The sequence below is a fragment of the Zalophus californianus genome, chromosome 10, assembly GCF_009762305.2.
Source record: "Zalophus californianus isolate mZalCal1 chromosome 10, mZalCal1.pri.v2, whole genome shotgun sequence".
Taxonomy (NCBI): Eukaryota; Metazoa; Chordata; class Mammalia; order Carnivora; family Otariidae; genus Zalophus; species Zalophus californianus.
In genome coordinates this window covers 50,402,362-50,415,791 of record NC_045604.1, presented here as the reverse complement: position 1 = coordinate 50,415,791, position 13,430 = coordinate 50,402,362, and the positions used below count along the sequence as shown (strand labels likewise).

At 45.1% G+C, this 13,430-nt stretch overlaps 1 protein-coding gene across 2 annotated transcripts in view; it reads right to left on the bottom strand.

Moving 5' to 3' along the window:
• Positions 1 to 13,430, bottom strand: part of ASTN1 (astrotactin 1) — a 306,052-nt gene that overhangs the window by 71,245 nt on the left and 221,377 nt on the right. For both annotated transcript variants that reach the window (XM_027613431.2, XM_027613432.2), the window contains exons 12-14: positions 9,202 to 9,368; positions 5,833 to 6,027; positions 4,265 to 4,392 (exon numbers count right to left, since the gene is read on the bottom strand). In XM_027613431.2, coding sequence (XP_027469232.1) covers positions 4,265 to 4,392; positions 5,833 to 6,027; positions 9,202 to 9,368 — 490 coding nt within the window. The remainder of the gene's footprint in view (positions 1 to 4,264; positions 4,393 to 5,832; positions 6,028 to 9,201; positions 9,369 to 13,430) is intronic.

Below are 13,430 nucleotides of genomic sequence, written 5' to 3'. Positions count from 1 at the left end.
TCTGGCTACCTGGCTGCCGGAACTTTTGGTCGCTAGGGGCTTCAGCTGTCAAGCGAGAGGCTTAGCTAAGGTGACCTCTTGCCTCCTCTTCAATCCTGAGGTTCCGACTGGCTCTGTGACTTTGGGCCCGGCAACTCCTAAGTTTCCGTTTTCCTACTGAAAAATGGCGATACCGGTATTCATCTTACCTGCTTCACAGGTAGGTTGCCAGAACCCAGTAAAGTTCTGGGCATGAAAGTACACTGAGAAAAAAATAAAGCATCATGTACATGCACGGCTTCTATAATCCGCCTCATCACCCCTAATTGTGTACACTGGCCATTTCTTCCTAGATGCTTTTGTTATAAATTCTTGGGCTTTAGTTCAGAACAACAGAGTGAAGAAAAAATAAAGAAGGCAGGGATGTAAGGGGATAGGAAGGGATTACAGTGTCCCATGTTCACCCACAATGAGCCAAGCAACTGAGCCCCATTGCTTAGTCACGGAACAACAATCCTACCAAGTACATCTCGGCTCCACCAGAATCAGGGGGACAGGTGCAGAACCGTCAGTGCTTGGGAGGTGTCTGTGCCTGCATATGGATAATATGTCCATAGTTAAAAAGAATGGGATATTTTAAAGTATATATTTTCTAGCTGGGTCATAGAATTCTTTCTCACTGTGCCCTTGACATGTAATCAGCTCTAGTTTTTATTTTATTTTATTATTATTTGGGAATACATCTCTCAATGACTCTTTTTCCAAACAAAATATCTCTGACTGTTTTCTCAAGAAAGAACATGCTTTCCCCTACCTATGCTTGAAAAAAAAGAATGACTGAATAGACTTCTATGTGAGGAAGGGAGGAAGGAAGGAAGGAAGGAAGAAAGGCGGAAAGGAGGGAGGGAGGGAGGGAGGGAGGGAGGGAAGAAAGATTGGTTTCTCCTGCTATTTTATTTGAAATGTCATGGAAATGTATTATGCCCAAGAGTTCTAAAAATCTGTTTCTTGCGATGAACCCGAAGAAGCTCCAGAGAGATCAGAGCTCTAAATCTTCACATAGATTTAGCAATTATGGCATCCATTGGCCCATGAATGTGGCCAGCAGCCTCCTCTCCCTCCTTGGTCTACCTCCAGAGTGTTCTTTTTCTCAACTGAGAGACTCATAATACAAAGGGGCAATGCCCTGACCATATATAAAAATAGAACTCTGACCCATAATCTGCCCCAAAAAGCCCAGGAAACCAACCTATCATCTCTAGTAACCAGCCCAAGGAACTAGTCTAATGTCTGTATATCAGACCTAGAGAAGTCAGACCACTATCTCTAGTGACCAGTCCAGGAAGCCAAACAATATGCTCTGTAAAAATTGGCCCAACATGTCCAGGACTTGATTGATCACTGATAGCTTTCCTGATTGGTGTTCTTGATTCCAACTCAGGTCCAACAAGAGAAAGGCAAATATGTACCCCTAAACATCTGCCTAGAATGCCTCATTCCTCCATAGTTAGTTGGCCCACCTACATGCCAACAGTCTCCAATAAGGGCACACCCGAAGCCCTCACTTGTTTCCTCTAAAGCTCTCCTACTCCTCTGTCTGCCTTTCAGTCTCGGCCAAGATGCAAGTGATGGTGGCTGAATCCTTTGCTATAGCCAGCTCTGAATAAGTAGCCTTCACCTGTTTTAATCTGATTGCTCTTCATTTATCTCCACACAACTTGTCACACCAAAAAGTCTAGTGAGGTTCAGAGTTCTTAACTCTTATTTTGATGAAGAAGGAAGCAGCACTCAGCAAGATAAAACACATAAATCAATATTTCCCAGGATGTTCTTCAAACCAATAATTCTGAAAGATGGAAATAGTTATTATGTGTAAAAGGATTCTCTGGTTAAACAGGTTTGGGAATTGCTGGGTCAAGTGAAGTAGAAGGGAGTTCTTCACTATAGGGCTGCTGGGGACCTGCCTCTCTAAGCTAAGGTGTTGCAAATTGCTGAGAGGTAGATACTATAGTCTTTCCAAATGTATTTAAAGAAAGAACCTATTTATGAGTGGAGCACTGGTTTTTCATGAAAAAAACACCACCGTGCTTATAAATGCTGAGGTTGAAGATTCTGAAGATCACTTTAGCTCTAAAATCTTCTAAGCTTGTAGGTTTATGGGGATTATGACCTATAATAGCACTTAGTACAACATGATACTATATTCTCTCTGTGACTTTCAGGAAAGATATAATTTAAATGTTACCAGAACTAGAAAGTTAATATGGGAGAAATTTGGTCAACCATCTCTTTAATTCTTCTAGTCATTCTGGGCTTTAAGAAAAAATAAAACAAGACTGAACCTTTGTACATCAAATGTTAGACTTGACTTTCTCAAGGCCATGAAAAATGGAAGTGATCCATATGGACATCCTTCTACTCCTTTTACCGCCAATATGCCAAATTAGGAGAGGTCCAAGGGCACTGGGGAGAAAGAAATTTCTGTTGTGGACGAGGACCCAGTTTGGATTTGTTCCTTATTTCCAAAGATGTAGATTTAAACGTGGTCTTTTGATGTCTCCCAGATCTAGCCACACGCTCCTCCAAAAAAGCCTCAGGTAGCATCCAGGACAACTCTGTGTCCTCCCAGCCTAGCGAATGAAGCAAAATCTCCTCACCTTTACAATAAATTATTACGTGTGAGGTCTTGGTGGATCTTTAAACAGAAGACACATATCTCTGGTGCGGAACCTGTCCTATTTGTGTGTGTCACATCACACTTCCCTTTATATATATTTTACACACACACAGGAAGTATTCCTCAGCAAACGATGTGGAAACAAGAAAATTAGATTCTCTAACACTAGAGATAGAAGCTTTAGACATATGTCCAAAGGCTGCATTTTAATTTTTTCCATTCAGGGTGTTTGTCTGTGTGAGTGTGTCATCTTTCAGACAGCAACTGATTCTGATGACATTTGTTTCTCGTCCAGAATATATTTAAGTTGTTTTCTCTCTTACTCCCTCTGTTTCTACAGGAAAAACACTATTTGGTAGTTTTTGAATGTTCATGTTCTTTTCCTTCCTTGATATACTTATTTATTTAACAAACATAGATCCCACTGTGCATCAGGAACTATTCTAAAAACTTTACAAATATTAATTTATTTATTCCTTGTATCCATCCTATAAGGAAGACAGTTTTATATTCACTTTCACAGGTAAAAATATTGAGGCACAGTGAAGGTAGGCAACTTGTCCAAGATCACACAGCCAGTGAAGAGTTGAGCCAGGTGTTATGCTCCAGAGTCTATGTGACTGCTACACAGTACTCCCTCAGACAGACCTACTTCTAATCTGGCTCAGGTCTAAAATAAAGTTTTAAACATAACTTGATATCTTGAAAAGGCTTGCCCTCAGCACAATCCATTCTTCTGAAAAGGAACGAAAAAGGACAGAAAGGGATAGATTGAGGGAGACATGGAATGAGGAAGGAAGAGAAGTAATGGAGAAATGAGCAAACCAGCAGTGGAACTGAGCTCACATCCAACTTTCTAACAAGTGATGCTGAGTTCCTGGTTGGCTCCCTTATGGGTCCATCGGACCCTCTGAAGTGCCTTGTTTGGTCCAGGAGGCATTAATGGGTGGTGGTGGGAGGGTGGTCTTTAGAGGCCCAGAAAGGAAGAGCATTCCCTGAGGCTCCTGCCTCTTCCAATCAACCCGTACTAATTCCATAATGATCCCAAGGGAAGAATGTCACTGGGCTCAAAACAGCATTGAGGGGCATTATCTCCAACTTGTGACAAGAGTCATGAGCCCCCAAGAGACTGCATTGTCTAAGGTCACACAACTAGAAAGCAGTGGAGCCATAACTCAAAGGCAGGGTCATTTGACAACAAATCTCTGTCATTTTCTCCATAAGTACCTGCCAAGGAACCCAGTGGCCCCAGTGACAGGTATCTAGGTGATGGTAGCCGTCTACCTTCTCTCTGACTCTACTCCCCGTAATCCACTGAGACCTCTGAACTTCTACCTAACTATTATGCCATCTGTTTTCAAAGCATCCCAATAAGACTAGCAGGGAAAGGTATTATTAGACCACTTTTGCAGATGATTATATAATAATCTTGGCAATTTTACTGACAAATAATCCTACTAGAGTGTTTTAGAATTGAGCTTTTTTTGTGTATCAAGGAAATCATTGGCTTCAAAATGAAAACAAGAGAGGTCAAGAGTTTTGAGATTATGAAACTGTTGGGAGCTGCCTGGTTTTTGCCAGATGAGTAAGGGCAGGAGGCACACTCACCAGTCAGGAACTCGGGGTCGGGGGTGGGCTCCGAGATTTCCTCCAGGCACTGATTCTCCAGGGGGACAGTGGCCACCACAAGACCATCTGGTAGTTGCTGGTCTAAACCTCGAGCAAAGTTGTTTTGCCTGGAAACAGAAGCAGATTTCCATTTCTGAGTGTTCAGGCGAACCTCACTCCTCGGTGGGCAATCTATATCTCAACCTACAATAAAAAAAAAAATTCTTCCTGGACCAAAAGGTTCCCCTCCCATTGAACCCCACTTGATGGACATGTCTGGAGCAGGACAGGGTGTGAGAGGTAGGGTGAGGGCTAGGACAGAAGAGAAAGAAATCAGCTGAAAAGGTCTACTCAGAAGATCGAGAACATTCTTCCCTCCCTCCCGTCCCAGGCCCTACTCCCCGATCCCCACTGCACAAGATCTAGGCAGATGCAGTCTCATTTCTAGACTACAGAGAAAATTCTAGGCACCACAAGATTAGCTATGACACTTTACTGCTTGCCACTGGCAAATGAAATCCCAACCTAAAAGGGGAAATATTAATAAAGCTCACTGTCTGTAACAGAAACAGCAACTGACTTCAAGAACAGGTTTGGATACTTACTACTCGTTTGCTCATAGGAGTCCAGGCCTAGGTTGCTATCGATTGCTGGCCCATATTATGACATTCTCCTCCGCCTCCCCACTCCCTCCCTCCTCGTCGCCCTCATCATCATTATCTCCTGGAAAGCATGAGTTCTGAGGAAGATGTACTCTAATAGCTAAGAGAGAACAGGAACGGGGGCCAATGGAGAATTTCCAAGAAATATTCTAAATCAATGGTTCCAAACATTTTGTTCTCAGGACCCCTTTATAAAAGTTTTAAAAGTAAATGAACGCTCCAAGTTGCTTTTGTTTGTGTGGATCATATCTGTCCATATTTACCATATTGGAAATTGAAAGAGAAATTTTAGAAATATGTATTAACCCAACTAAAAATGACAATAATCAACCCATTAAATCCGAACATATTATGAAAAATGATGAGAAGAGTGGCATTTTTAAAATATTTTTGGCAATTTTTTAAATGTCTGACTTAATAGAAGACAGCTGGATTCTCACCTCTGCGTGCAACTTACTGCAAGATATTGTTTGGGTTGATGTGAATGGAGAAAACCCAGCCTCTCTGTAGTTGGGAAAGGCAGGACTTTGAATATCCCCTGAAAGGCTCTCAGGGGCCCTCGGGATCCGTGGGCCATACTTGAGGACTGCTATTCTAGACTGACTCACACACTGATTCTTCCACACAGAGCAAAACAGAACCTGAGCATTCTCTGGTGGCTTCCATGGCAAATCTTGTAGTCTCTGCCTGGGCAAGACAGAAATTTATTTAACACTCTACTGTTCGCCTGGAGGAAGCATGGTTCCCAGGTTCTGGAAAGAGGAGAAGACCACGGGAGAGAACTCAACCTGTCCTTTTAGGATCATGTTCACCTTGCTCCAAGGTGCAAAACTTCACGCTGACTTCTTCAGGGAAGAAGATCCATCAGTATCCCTGAGTAACCAGTTCCATAGACACGAGATTCACCTGAATGTTCCTTTCAGCACTTGTCCTGCAGCCACTTCCTTGGAATGGTTGTTGTAACCAAAGAACATCTCCCCAAAGAGGGTCTGGTTCATGGGAACCTCCCTGCTTTCCCCACAGTCTCCTCCCTCCGGGCAGGTCTCCATGATGAGTTGGCAAGAGCGACCATCCAAACCGAGCTTGTAATCCTCGATGCACCTAACATGGTAGGAAACTCAAGATAAAAAGTTGTTCCATCAATGAGCTATGCAGTCAACTCAACTCAATAGGTTGGGAAGAAAGGCCTCTGGGAGAGTGTTGGGTGGTAAAGATGATGAGTATCCCAGTTTGATTTTGTCCCCTTTAGAACTCAGTTTCTTAAGCCTACACACCAAGTCTCTTTCCATTATGTGACGGTACAGAACCTCCCACCTTTCCTTTGCAGATAAGTGCGTTCAGAGCTTTAGAGTGCTTCCTCCTCTAAGTGGATCCTCTCCTAGATAGGTCAGGGTAAGAGTCACTGGAGATAAGCTTCTAAGCGAGTCACCACATTTAAATCTGAGATATTCTAGAACCTTTCTCCAGGACCATCTATGTGGTCAGACCCTGCATTTGTTTGGAGGGTAATTAGGCAGCAAGAGGAATGACACTGTGCTTAAGAAATTAATAACCTGCTAATCCAGTCCTGTGACAAGTCAACTAAGAAATCAGAAAGATTGATCATCTTCTAACCGTGTTCTGTTTGAATGTGTCCAAGCCCAAGATCATCCCAGATTAACTCCCCCTCCATTCAGGGTAGCCTTCCTGAACTAAACAGACACTAGGGCAAGCCGTGTGAACACCTCCTTGGCGTCCCTCCCCATTAAGTATGTACAGTTACTCTAATGGAAGAGCAATACTGATGTTGGTAAACATGGCTCAATGACCTATAAGTCATTAATTGGACCTTATTTGTAGTTATACTGAGAAGAATATAATTTGTTAGTTCAAGAACTACTTTGATAAACCTGTCATTTAAAAAGCATATGAATTTCATGTGGGTCTCTCCTTAAACTATACCAGATTTAGAATTTATAGATGCTCATGACATTAAAACACATCATTTATTACTATCCATGGTAATTGTTGTAACAAGATAAAGACCTCTCTTCTATATGGAGGAACCAATAATCATAGTGTTAAGTGGGGAGAAGCAGTGATGTTGCCCTTTACTGGGTGACCTCGGGTCAGCTGATGAAACTCTCTGAGTTTCAGTTTCCACATCTGTAAAAGGTGGGGGAAAAAAGCTGCTCCGAAGGGTTGTTGAGAAGATCACATGAGACAACGAACTTAAAGACCTTACAGTGTCCCCAGCAAAGAGCAAATACTCATCAAATCCTATCGTTATTACCAGCAGAGGGACAAATGAGGTCAAATAATTCTTTGTATTCCCCATTTACCACTTACATATTTGTGTTAACAGGAGTCTGCTTCTCCCTCTGACCCTCCCCCCTCTCATGCTCATTCTATCTCATTCTCTCTCTCAAATAAATAAATAAAAATCTTAAAAAAAAAAAAACAGGTGTGACTAGAGGCCTTTAATTATTAAGTGCAGGTGATTTCGGCTTTACATAAAAATGTGAAGGAAATCTTTTGGCAGGCTATCTACAGTGGCTTGGAGTGTGCTAAATTCCCACACATCCTGAATTCCAACTGAAATAAGAAAGAAAGTCCAGTTAGGAACCTACCACATTAATGCAGGCCACAGGTGTGATGGGAGATCCACAAAGGACTCTATGGCACCAGCCTAGGTCTGGGACAAGACAGTGAAGTGGCTCCTTCCCGGAGCCCTAACTAAGAACTGTGAAGCTGACTGATTCCCTCTCAGTCCCTGCTGAGCGTCCCGACAGCTCCCTCTTCCACGTTGCCCCACACCCCCATTCTTCTTGCTGTTCCTGTGTGTGTCCCACTGTAAACTCCTTTGAGGGCAGAGGCCGGGCTCGGATCCTGCTGTCTCTCCTGTATCTAACAGCTAACTAGAGTCTCTGCACAAACCAGGGGCTCAAATGTATGTTTATTAAAGAATTTATGAATCTATCCCTATTAACTCAAGTGGGTCAACCATCACGATAACATCATAGAGACATTAAGATTTAGATCAAGCTTCCATTTATGGAATGGGATTTTACAAGAAACTGAAGGTAAAAGCTGTCAACTGAAAAGAAATAAAATACAGTGAAGTAGAATAAAATAACATTACCGCTCCACCCAATAATCTTGTCATGATTATTCAGTAGGCACTGGCTTTTAGCGACAGAGCTAAAATAACAAAGCTGTGTTATTATAAACATTGATTTTCATTGCCAGGCTCTTAAGAGTAGGAGATCCTTGAGGGCAAGAACTGCACGTCTTTCATCTGTGCTGCCCAGTGGCTGACATGGTATGTGGCATAAAGTATGCACCCTCCCTGACAGGCAGGAAGACAGAGGTGGGGGGAGGGGGGCAGGGAAGGAGTGGGGGGAGAGCAGAAGAGAAGGAGGAAGGAAAGGGGAGGGAAGGACAGACAAGCAAACAATGAGTGTTATTTACTTTATAAATATAACACGAAATGGTCTTTAAATATAATTCTAGTCAGCGGTGTAAATTTAAATTTTGAGGGAACCACACATTTAAAAAAAAAAAACAACACAGAGGGCCTGAATTCTAATCCTAATCTTTCCACTTACCAGTTCCCAGTCTTTTTATTTTTTTTTTTTTAAGATTTTAGTTATTTGACAGGACAGGGAGAGCACAAGCAGGGGGAGTGGCAGGCTCCCCTCGGAGCAGGGAGCCCGATGTGGGGCTCAATCCCAGGACCCCAGGATCATGGCTGGAGCCGCAAGCAGACACTTAACCGGCTGAGCCACCCAGGCGCCTCAGCCACCTCCCAGTCTTGAGGGAGCCACTTAACCCCATGTGGAGGAACTGCGCTGGGGAATTAGCATGTCTGTGGGAGGATGGGCCTTCAGGGGCAGAATTCAATGACAGTTTCCCCTCCTCCAAAGATTTCCCCCTCCCCTTCTTCGATAATCAGTTAGTTTTACACAATCTTTCCCACGCTTTTGGACCACGGAATCCTCTCGTCACAAAACACTTTAACATAGTTCCACAGAACACAGCCTGGAAAATCCTGGTGTACCCAGGCAATGACTGTGGTCAGGTTCCTCTCCCACGGGGATGGGGCTACACTTTCCCCGAAGGTCCTCCCGACTCTGATTTAATTTAAAAGTGCTGCCCTTCCAGTCCCGCAGGCTCTTTCCTCAGAGCCTCAGGACCGGCCGAGCGGACCGGTTCTTTTAGATTTCCTTTCCTGGTTTTAACGCGGAACGTCCAGCGTCCCAGCAAGCTGGCTGGCCTCCCGGCCGCTCAACTCACCCGCAGAACATGAGGATGTTGTACAAGGCGGGGTCGTCCGGGAAGGGCGCCATCTGCTGGAGACACAGCTGCTCGCAGCCGCCGTTGAAGCCGTCTGAACAGTCCACCCCAATGTGGCGGTCATAGCAGCCAGAGCTGTCCTTCATGGGGCTCAGTCCGGACGGGCACTGGCACAATCAGAAAGCATCCACGCGGGGAGGTGAATCAGGGGACTGGGTTCTCGGGGAACCGTAACCACTGACGCCTATTTTTAGCGCTCAGCCTTGAAACAATGCATTAACAGTGGAAACTAATGCCCGAGTTCCCCACTATACCGGACTCCCTTTAAAAAAGCAAGTGACCTTTTTCACATCTCGCTTCTCTCTGGGCACAGATCTCACACACATTTGCATTAAAGCCACTGCCTCTGGACAAGCTGGAAGGGAACGTCACAGCAAGACAGAGTGAGGTGTGCTGGCCTCCCAACTGGGTGGAGGCAGCGGCCGGAATGGAACAGCACAGGGAGTGTTGCTGTTTGCACTTAGTATTAATCGGACTTTTTTTTTAACATGCAAACACGTTGCCAACGTTGGTACCAGATAGCCGACCGGGCTGGAGGGAATGGACAGGGCGGGGGCTTCCAGCTGGAAGGAGGAAGTGGACTTTCTCTGTGACCTTGGAAGGGGTTTGCCCGCTCTCCCGGTAGAAGTGGCCATACTCATGACCTCCCTGCCTCAAGGACAACCTGCAGAAGACGCAAGACAAGGCCATCTGCTACATGAGCACCCAAGGGTGCTGCGCTTGGGTTTGGGCTTTAGCCCAGTGTCCTGGACACTCTTATTGCGAAAGAATTTGCTTCTCTGCACTGCTTATGTCCTCAGTAAACTCCCCAGGAGTGCCAGCAAAGAAGATGATCCAGCAAGAGATGTCAGCCAGAATCTGGGGAAGACAAAGGGGCTTAGAGAGCCGCAGGGGCTCTCTGGCAGTCCCCATCGTGCACTGGGTCTCACTCATCCGTCTTACTCATTCAGCCCCTGAAACATCCCCTGGAGTATGCAGTATGATCAGCCCTATGTGACATGTGAAGAAACTGCGGGCACAGAAAACGTAACTTTGTGAAAATCCCACAGCTGATCACGGCAAGACCACACACGAAACTTGGCAGGCCGGCTATGGGAGCCAGGACTCGGCTGGCCCATCGTTGGCTTACCCCACGATCAGCCCCTCACAAAACAGTCACGGTTTACTGAACACATCGTGGGAGCTGGGCATTACACTGGCACTCTGGGTATCTGTGGCTGATCCTTCCACACAGGCTGCTAGAGGGCTAATCGCTTGCCCAGGGTCAAGCAGCTAGTATGGGGCAGAGCTGGCGGTCTGTCTAGATCTAACCTGCTTTTAATGACTGCTCTATACACACACTTTCAGCTAATTAACACACTCCCCCAAAACCAAAACCAAACCGAAAACGACTCTCAAAACTTGGTGGAACGGTGTTGCCCCGCCCCCCCCCCCCGCCCTCCCCCGCTCCCGCCCTGCTGCCTGGCGGTTTCTTTCTCTCTACTGCCAAGCATTTTGGCTCTAGCAGCTTGGAGCTGCCGCAGGTGTGCCCCGGAAAACCCACCTCCCCTCCCCGCAAGATCACAGCAGGATATGCACTGTTTGATGACACTAATTCTGCAATTTCCCAAACAAATGGCCCCTCTGTGGGCCCGCCAGGCTCCCAGGCTGGTCCATCCCCTTCCTCTGCATGAAGCCAGCTGGAATGCTGGAAGGTGAGGGCGTTTAAAGTCACTTCCAAGGGCTGCCCCATGCGGTGCAAACCCAGATGTTCCAGATGATGGTAAACAAGCAAATGAGGCGGCTGAGGATGGCCCCTCACGTTTTGTTGGCGCCCCCACCCATCCACTTCCTTGGCCATCCAGCTGTTAGGCCAGATGTGCCACCAGAAGGGAGCTGGCTTCACCACTGTGAGACTGCCCAGGCATGCATGTGGAAGCTTGATTGGAATTAAATGGGCTGCCCTGGTTGCCATGAGTTGTTTTTCTCTTCTCCCTTCTATAGAGCTTGAGAAAAGCCATCTACTAGAGACCACGCCAGTCCTCCCACCTCATGGGGTTTCAATGCTTGCATCGGCTAGCACACCAGCCAGGACTCCCATCTTCCTAGCCACCTGCTTTTTTCCACAATGATCCATCAAGCATGACTTCTGACAAAGACTTCACCAAATGAAACCCAAGCAGGCTTTGTTCCAGAATTCCAAAGCTTGGCGTACCCACATCTTGCCTGGCCCTGATGTCTAGATGCCCACTGCTTTGCCAAATTGGACCACCTGATATTTACACTCTCTTAGGAGATTTGGAGAGAAGATGCTTAGCCGCCTTGCCCAAGATGCGATTTTGTTGTTGTTGTTGTTGTTGTTGTCACAAGCAAAGCTAGAATAATAATAACAGCTGTCAGGGATTAAGCCATTCTATGTGCAGGACAATCTGTATGTGTTATCCTCAATGGCAACAACACAGATAGACTTCTTTCACCTCATTTTACAGAGGAGTAAACTTAGATTAAGTAGTAACTGGTTTAAGGTCACAGAGGGGGCAAATGGCAGAATCAGATTTTGGACCTAGATCTCTTTGACCCCAAAGCTCATGTCTGTCTCTTCTCCTTTGCTGTGCTGCTTCTCGGGTGTGAGAAAATGTGGATTCACTGGAATCCCTAAAGAAATAGAGTCAATTCACTACGTCAACAGGTAAAGCAATCCTGTAGATTTGTTGTTTGTTTGATTGTTTTGAGCAACTCCCAGAGTACATTCTGGGATCAATTATAGATTTGTAGGTTTAGCCTAATATTCTCCCTGTTTCTCTTTCTTTTGTGTCTCTCTCACTCCCCCTTCTCTCTCTCTCTCTCTCACACACACACACACACACACACACACACACACACACACACACACTATATTAGGGTTGCACATATTTATAAGGCAGAAACACTCAAAATGTCCAGAGCAATGACCCTGAAGGCAAGACAAGATCCTCAATCACTGAAAAAGATGCAATTATCTTCACTGCACTGTAACTTACTTGGTCTGCAGTTCAGAGAAAAATATTTTTGAAAGATTTCCAGGAAAAAAAAAGGCTGAAACTGAAAATAGAGTTTTCTTCTCAACCCTGGTTGAACCAGTAGCCCCATTCTCCAAGGGGTCTGATCAATCAGGTTTCCCACGGTGTAAGTTTGTTTTTGTTTCCACCTACATGTTCCTTGTACTGTTGTGTTCACATTCTGGACTCCTCAAAATCTGCATCTGAATACAAAGAAAACCACAGGCTCCAAACCATGCCTTCTTCTTAGAAGTATTTGCAGCCAGAGCCCAGTTGTCAGGAGAGAAATCCTGTCTCCAGGATGTGCTGACATTTTCTCGTTGCAAATGTTGGCCATTCTCATCTCCTGGCTGGTGGACAATCTCTTCACTTGTTCCTTAAAAGAGAACTGTTTGCTCAGGATTGAGCCCCAAGGTCATACATTAACCCCTCTTTGCATAGGTTACATTTCACAGTCCCATAGCCTTTATAAACTACAGGCTTAAAAAGAAAACTCCATTTATTATGGCAACAACCCTCCCCCATCAAGAAGGTCTAATAAATTAGCTCATATTTTAGTGACCCCTAAAATACACAAGGTTAATCATCTTTCATGAGATGCTCATGGCTTTTTGACTTATTACTGGTCTAAGGCATCATTTGCTAATGAGATTAAAATGATTTTCCCCCATTCAACTCCTTTTCTTCACTGTCTCTCCCCTCTTTTGCTACCAATGATTATTGGTTGATTGGTTACGTAGGAGTCTAGTCAAATCTCTCTAAGCCTGAGACACACACCCTTCAGTTCCTTCAGACACACACCCTCCAGATTATGAGGCGGATGCTCTGTTGGCAGATGAATATAAGTGATGGACACGTGAGCATGTTCAGGGCCCTTGGAAGAAGAGGAACACTTTCCCTCAGCTGAGCCTGCCTTGCCTTACCTGCATGATTCGTAAGATAGTCAACCATAACCCTTACTCAAAACAAGCTCCCTTTTACTGCATGGCGATCTCCCTTTTACAGATAATGATTTCCCTGACTTTTTGATGGGCTCTGACACACAAGCCCAAGCCATGCAAGACTTCTCCCAAGGGGAAAGTTTGATGGGATTAAATTTATGTTTTGGCTTCCTGTCCCCATTTCTCTGAACGCCTCTGAGGCATAGGCTTG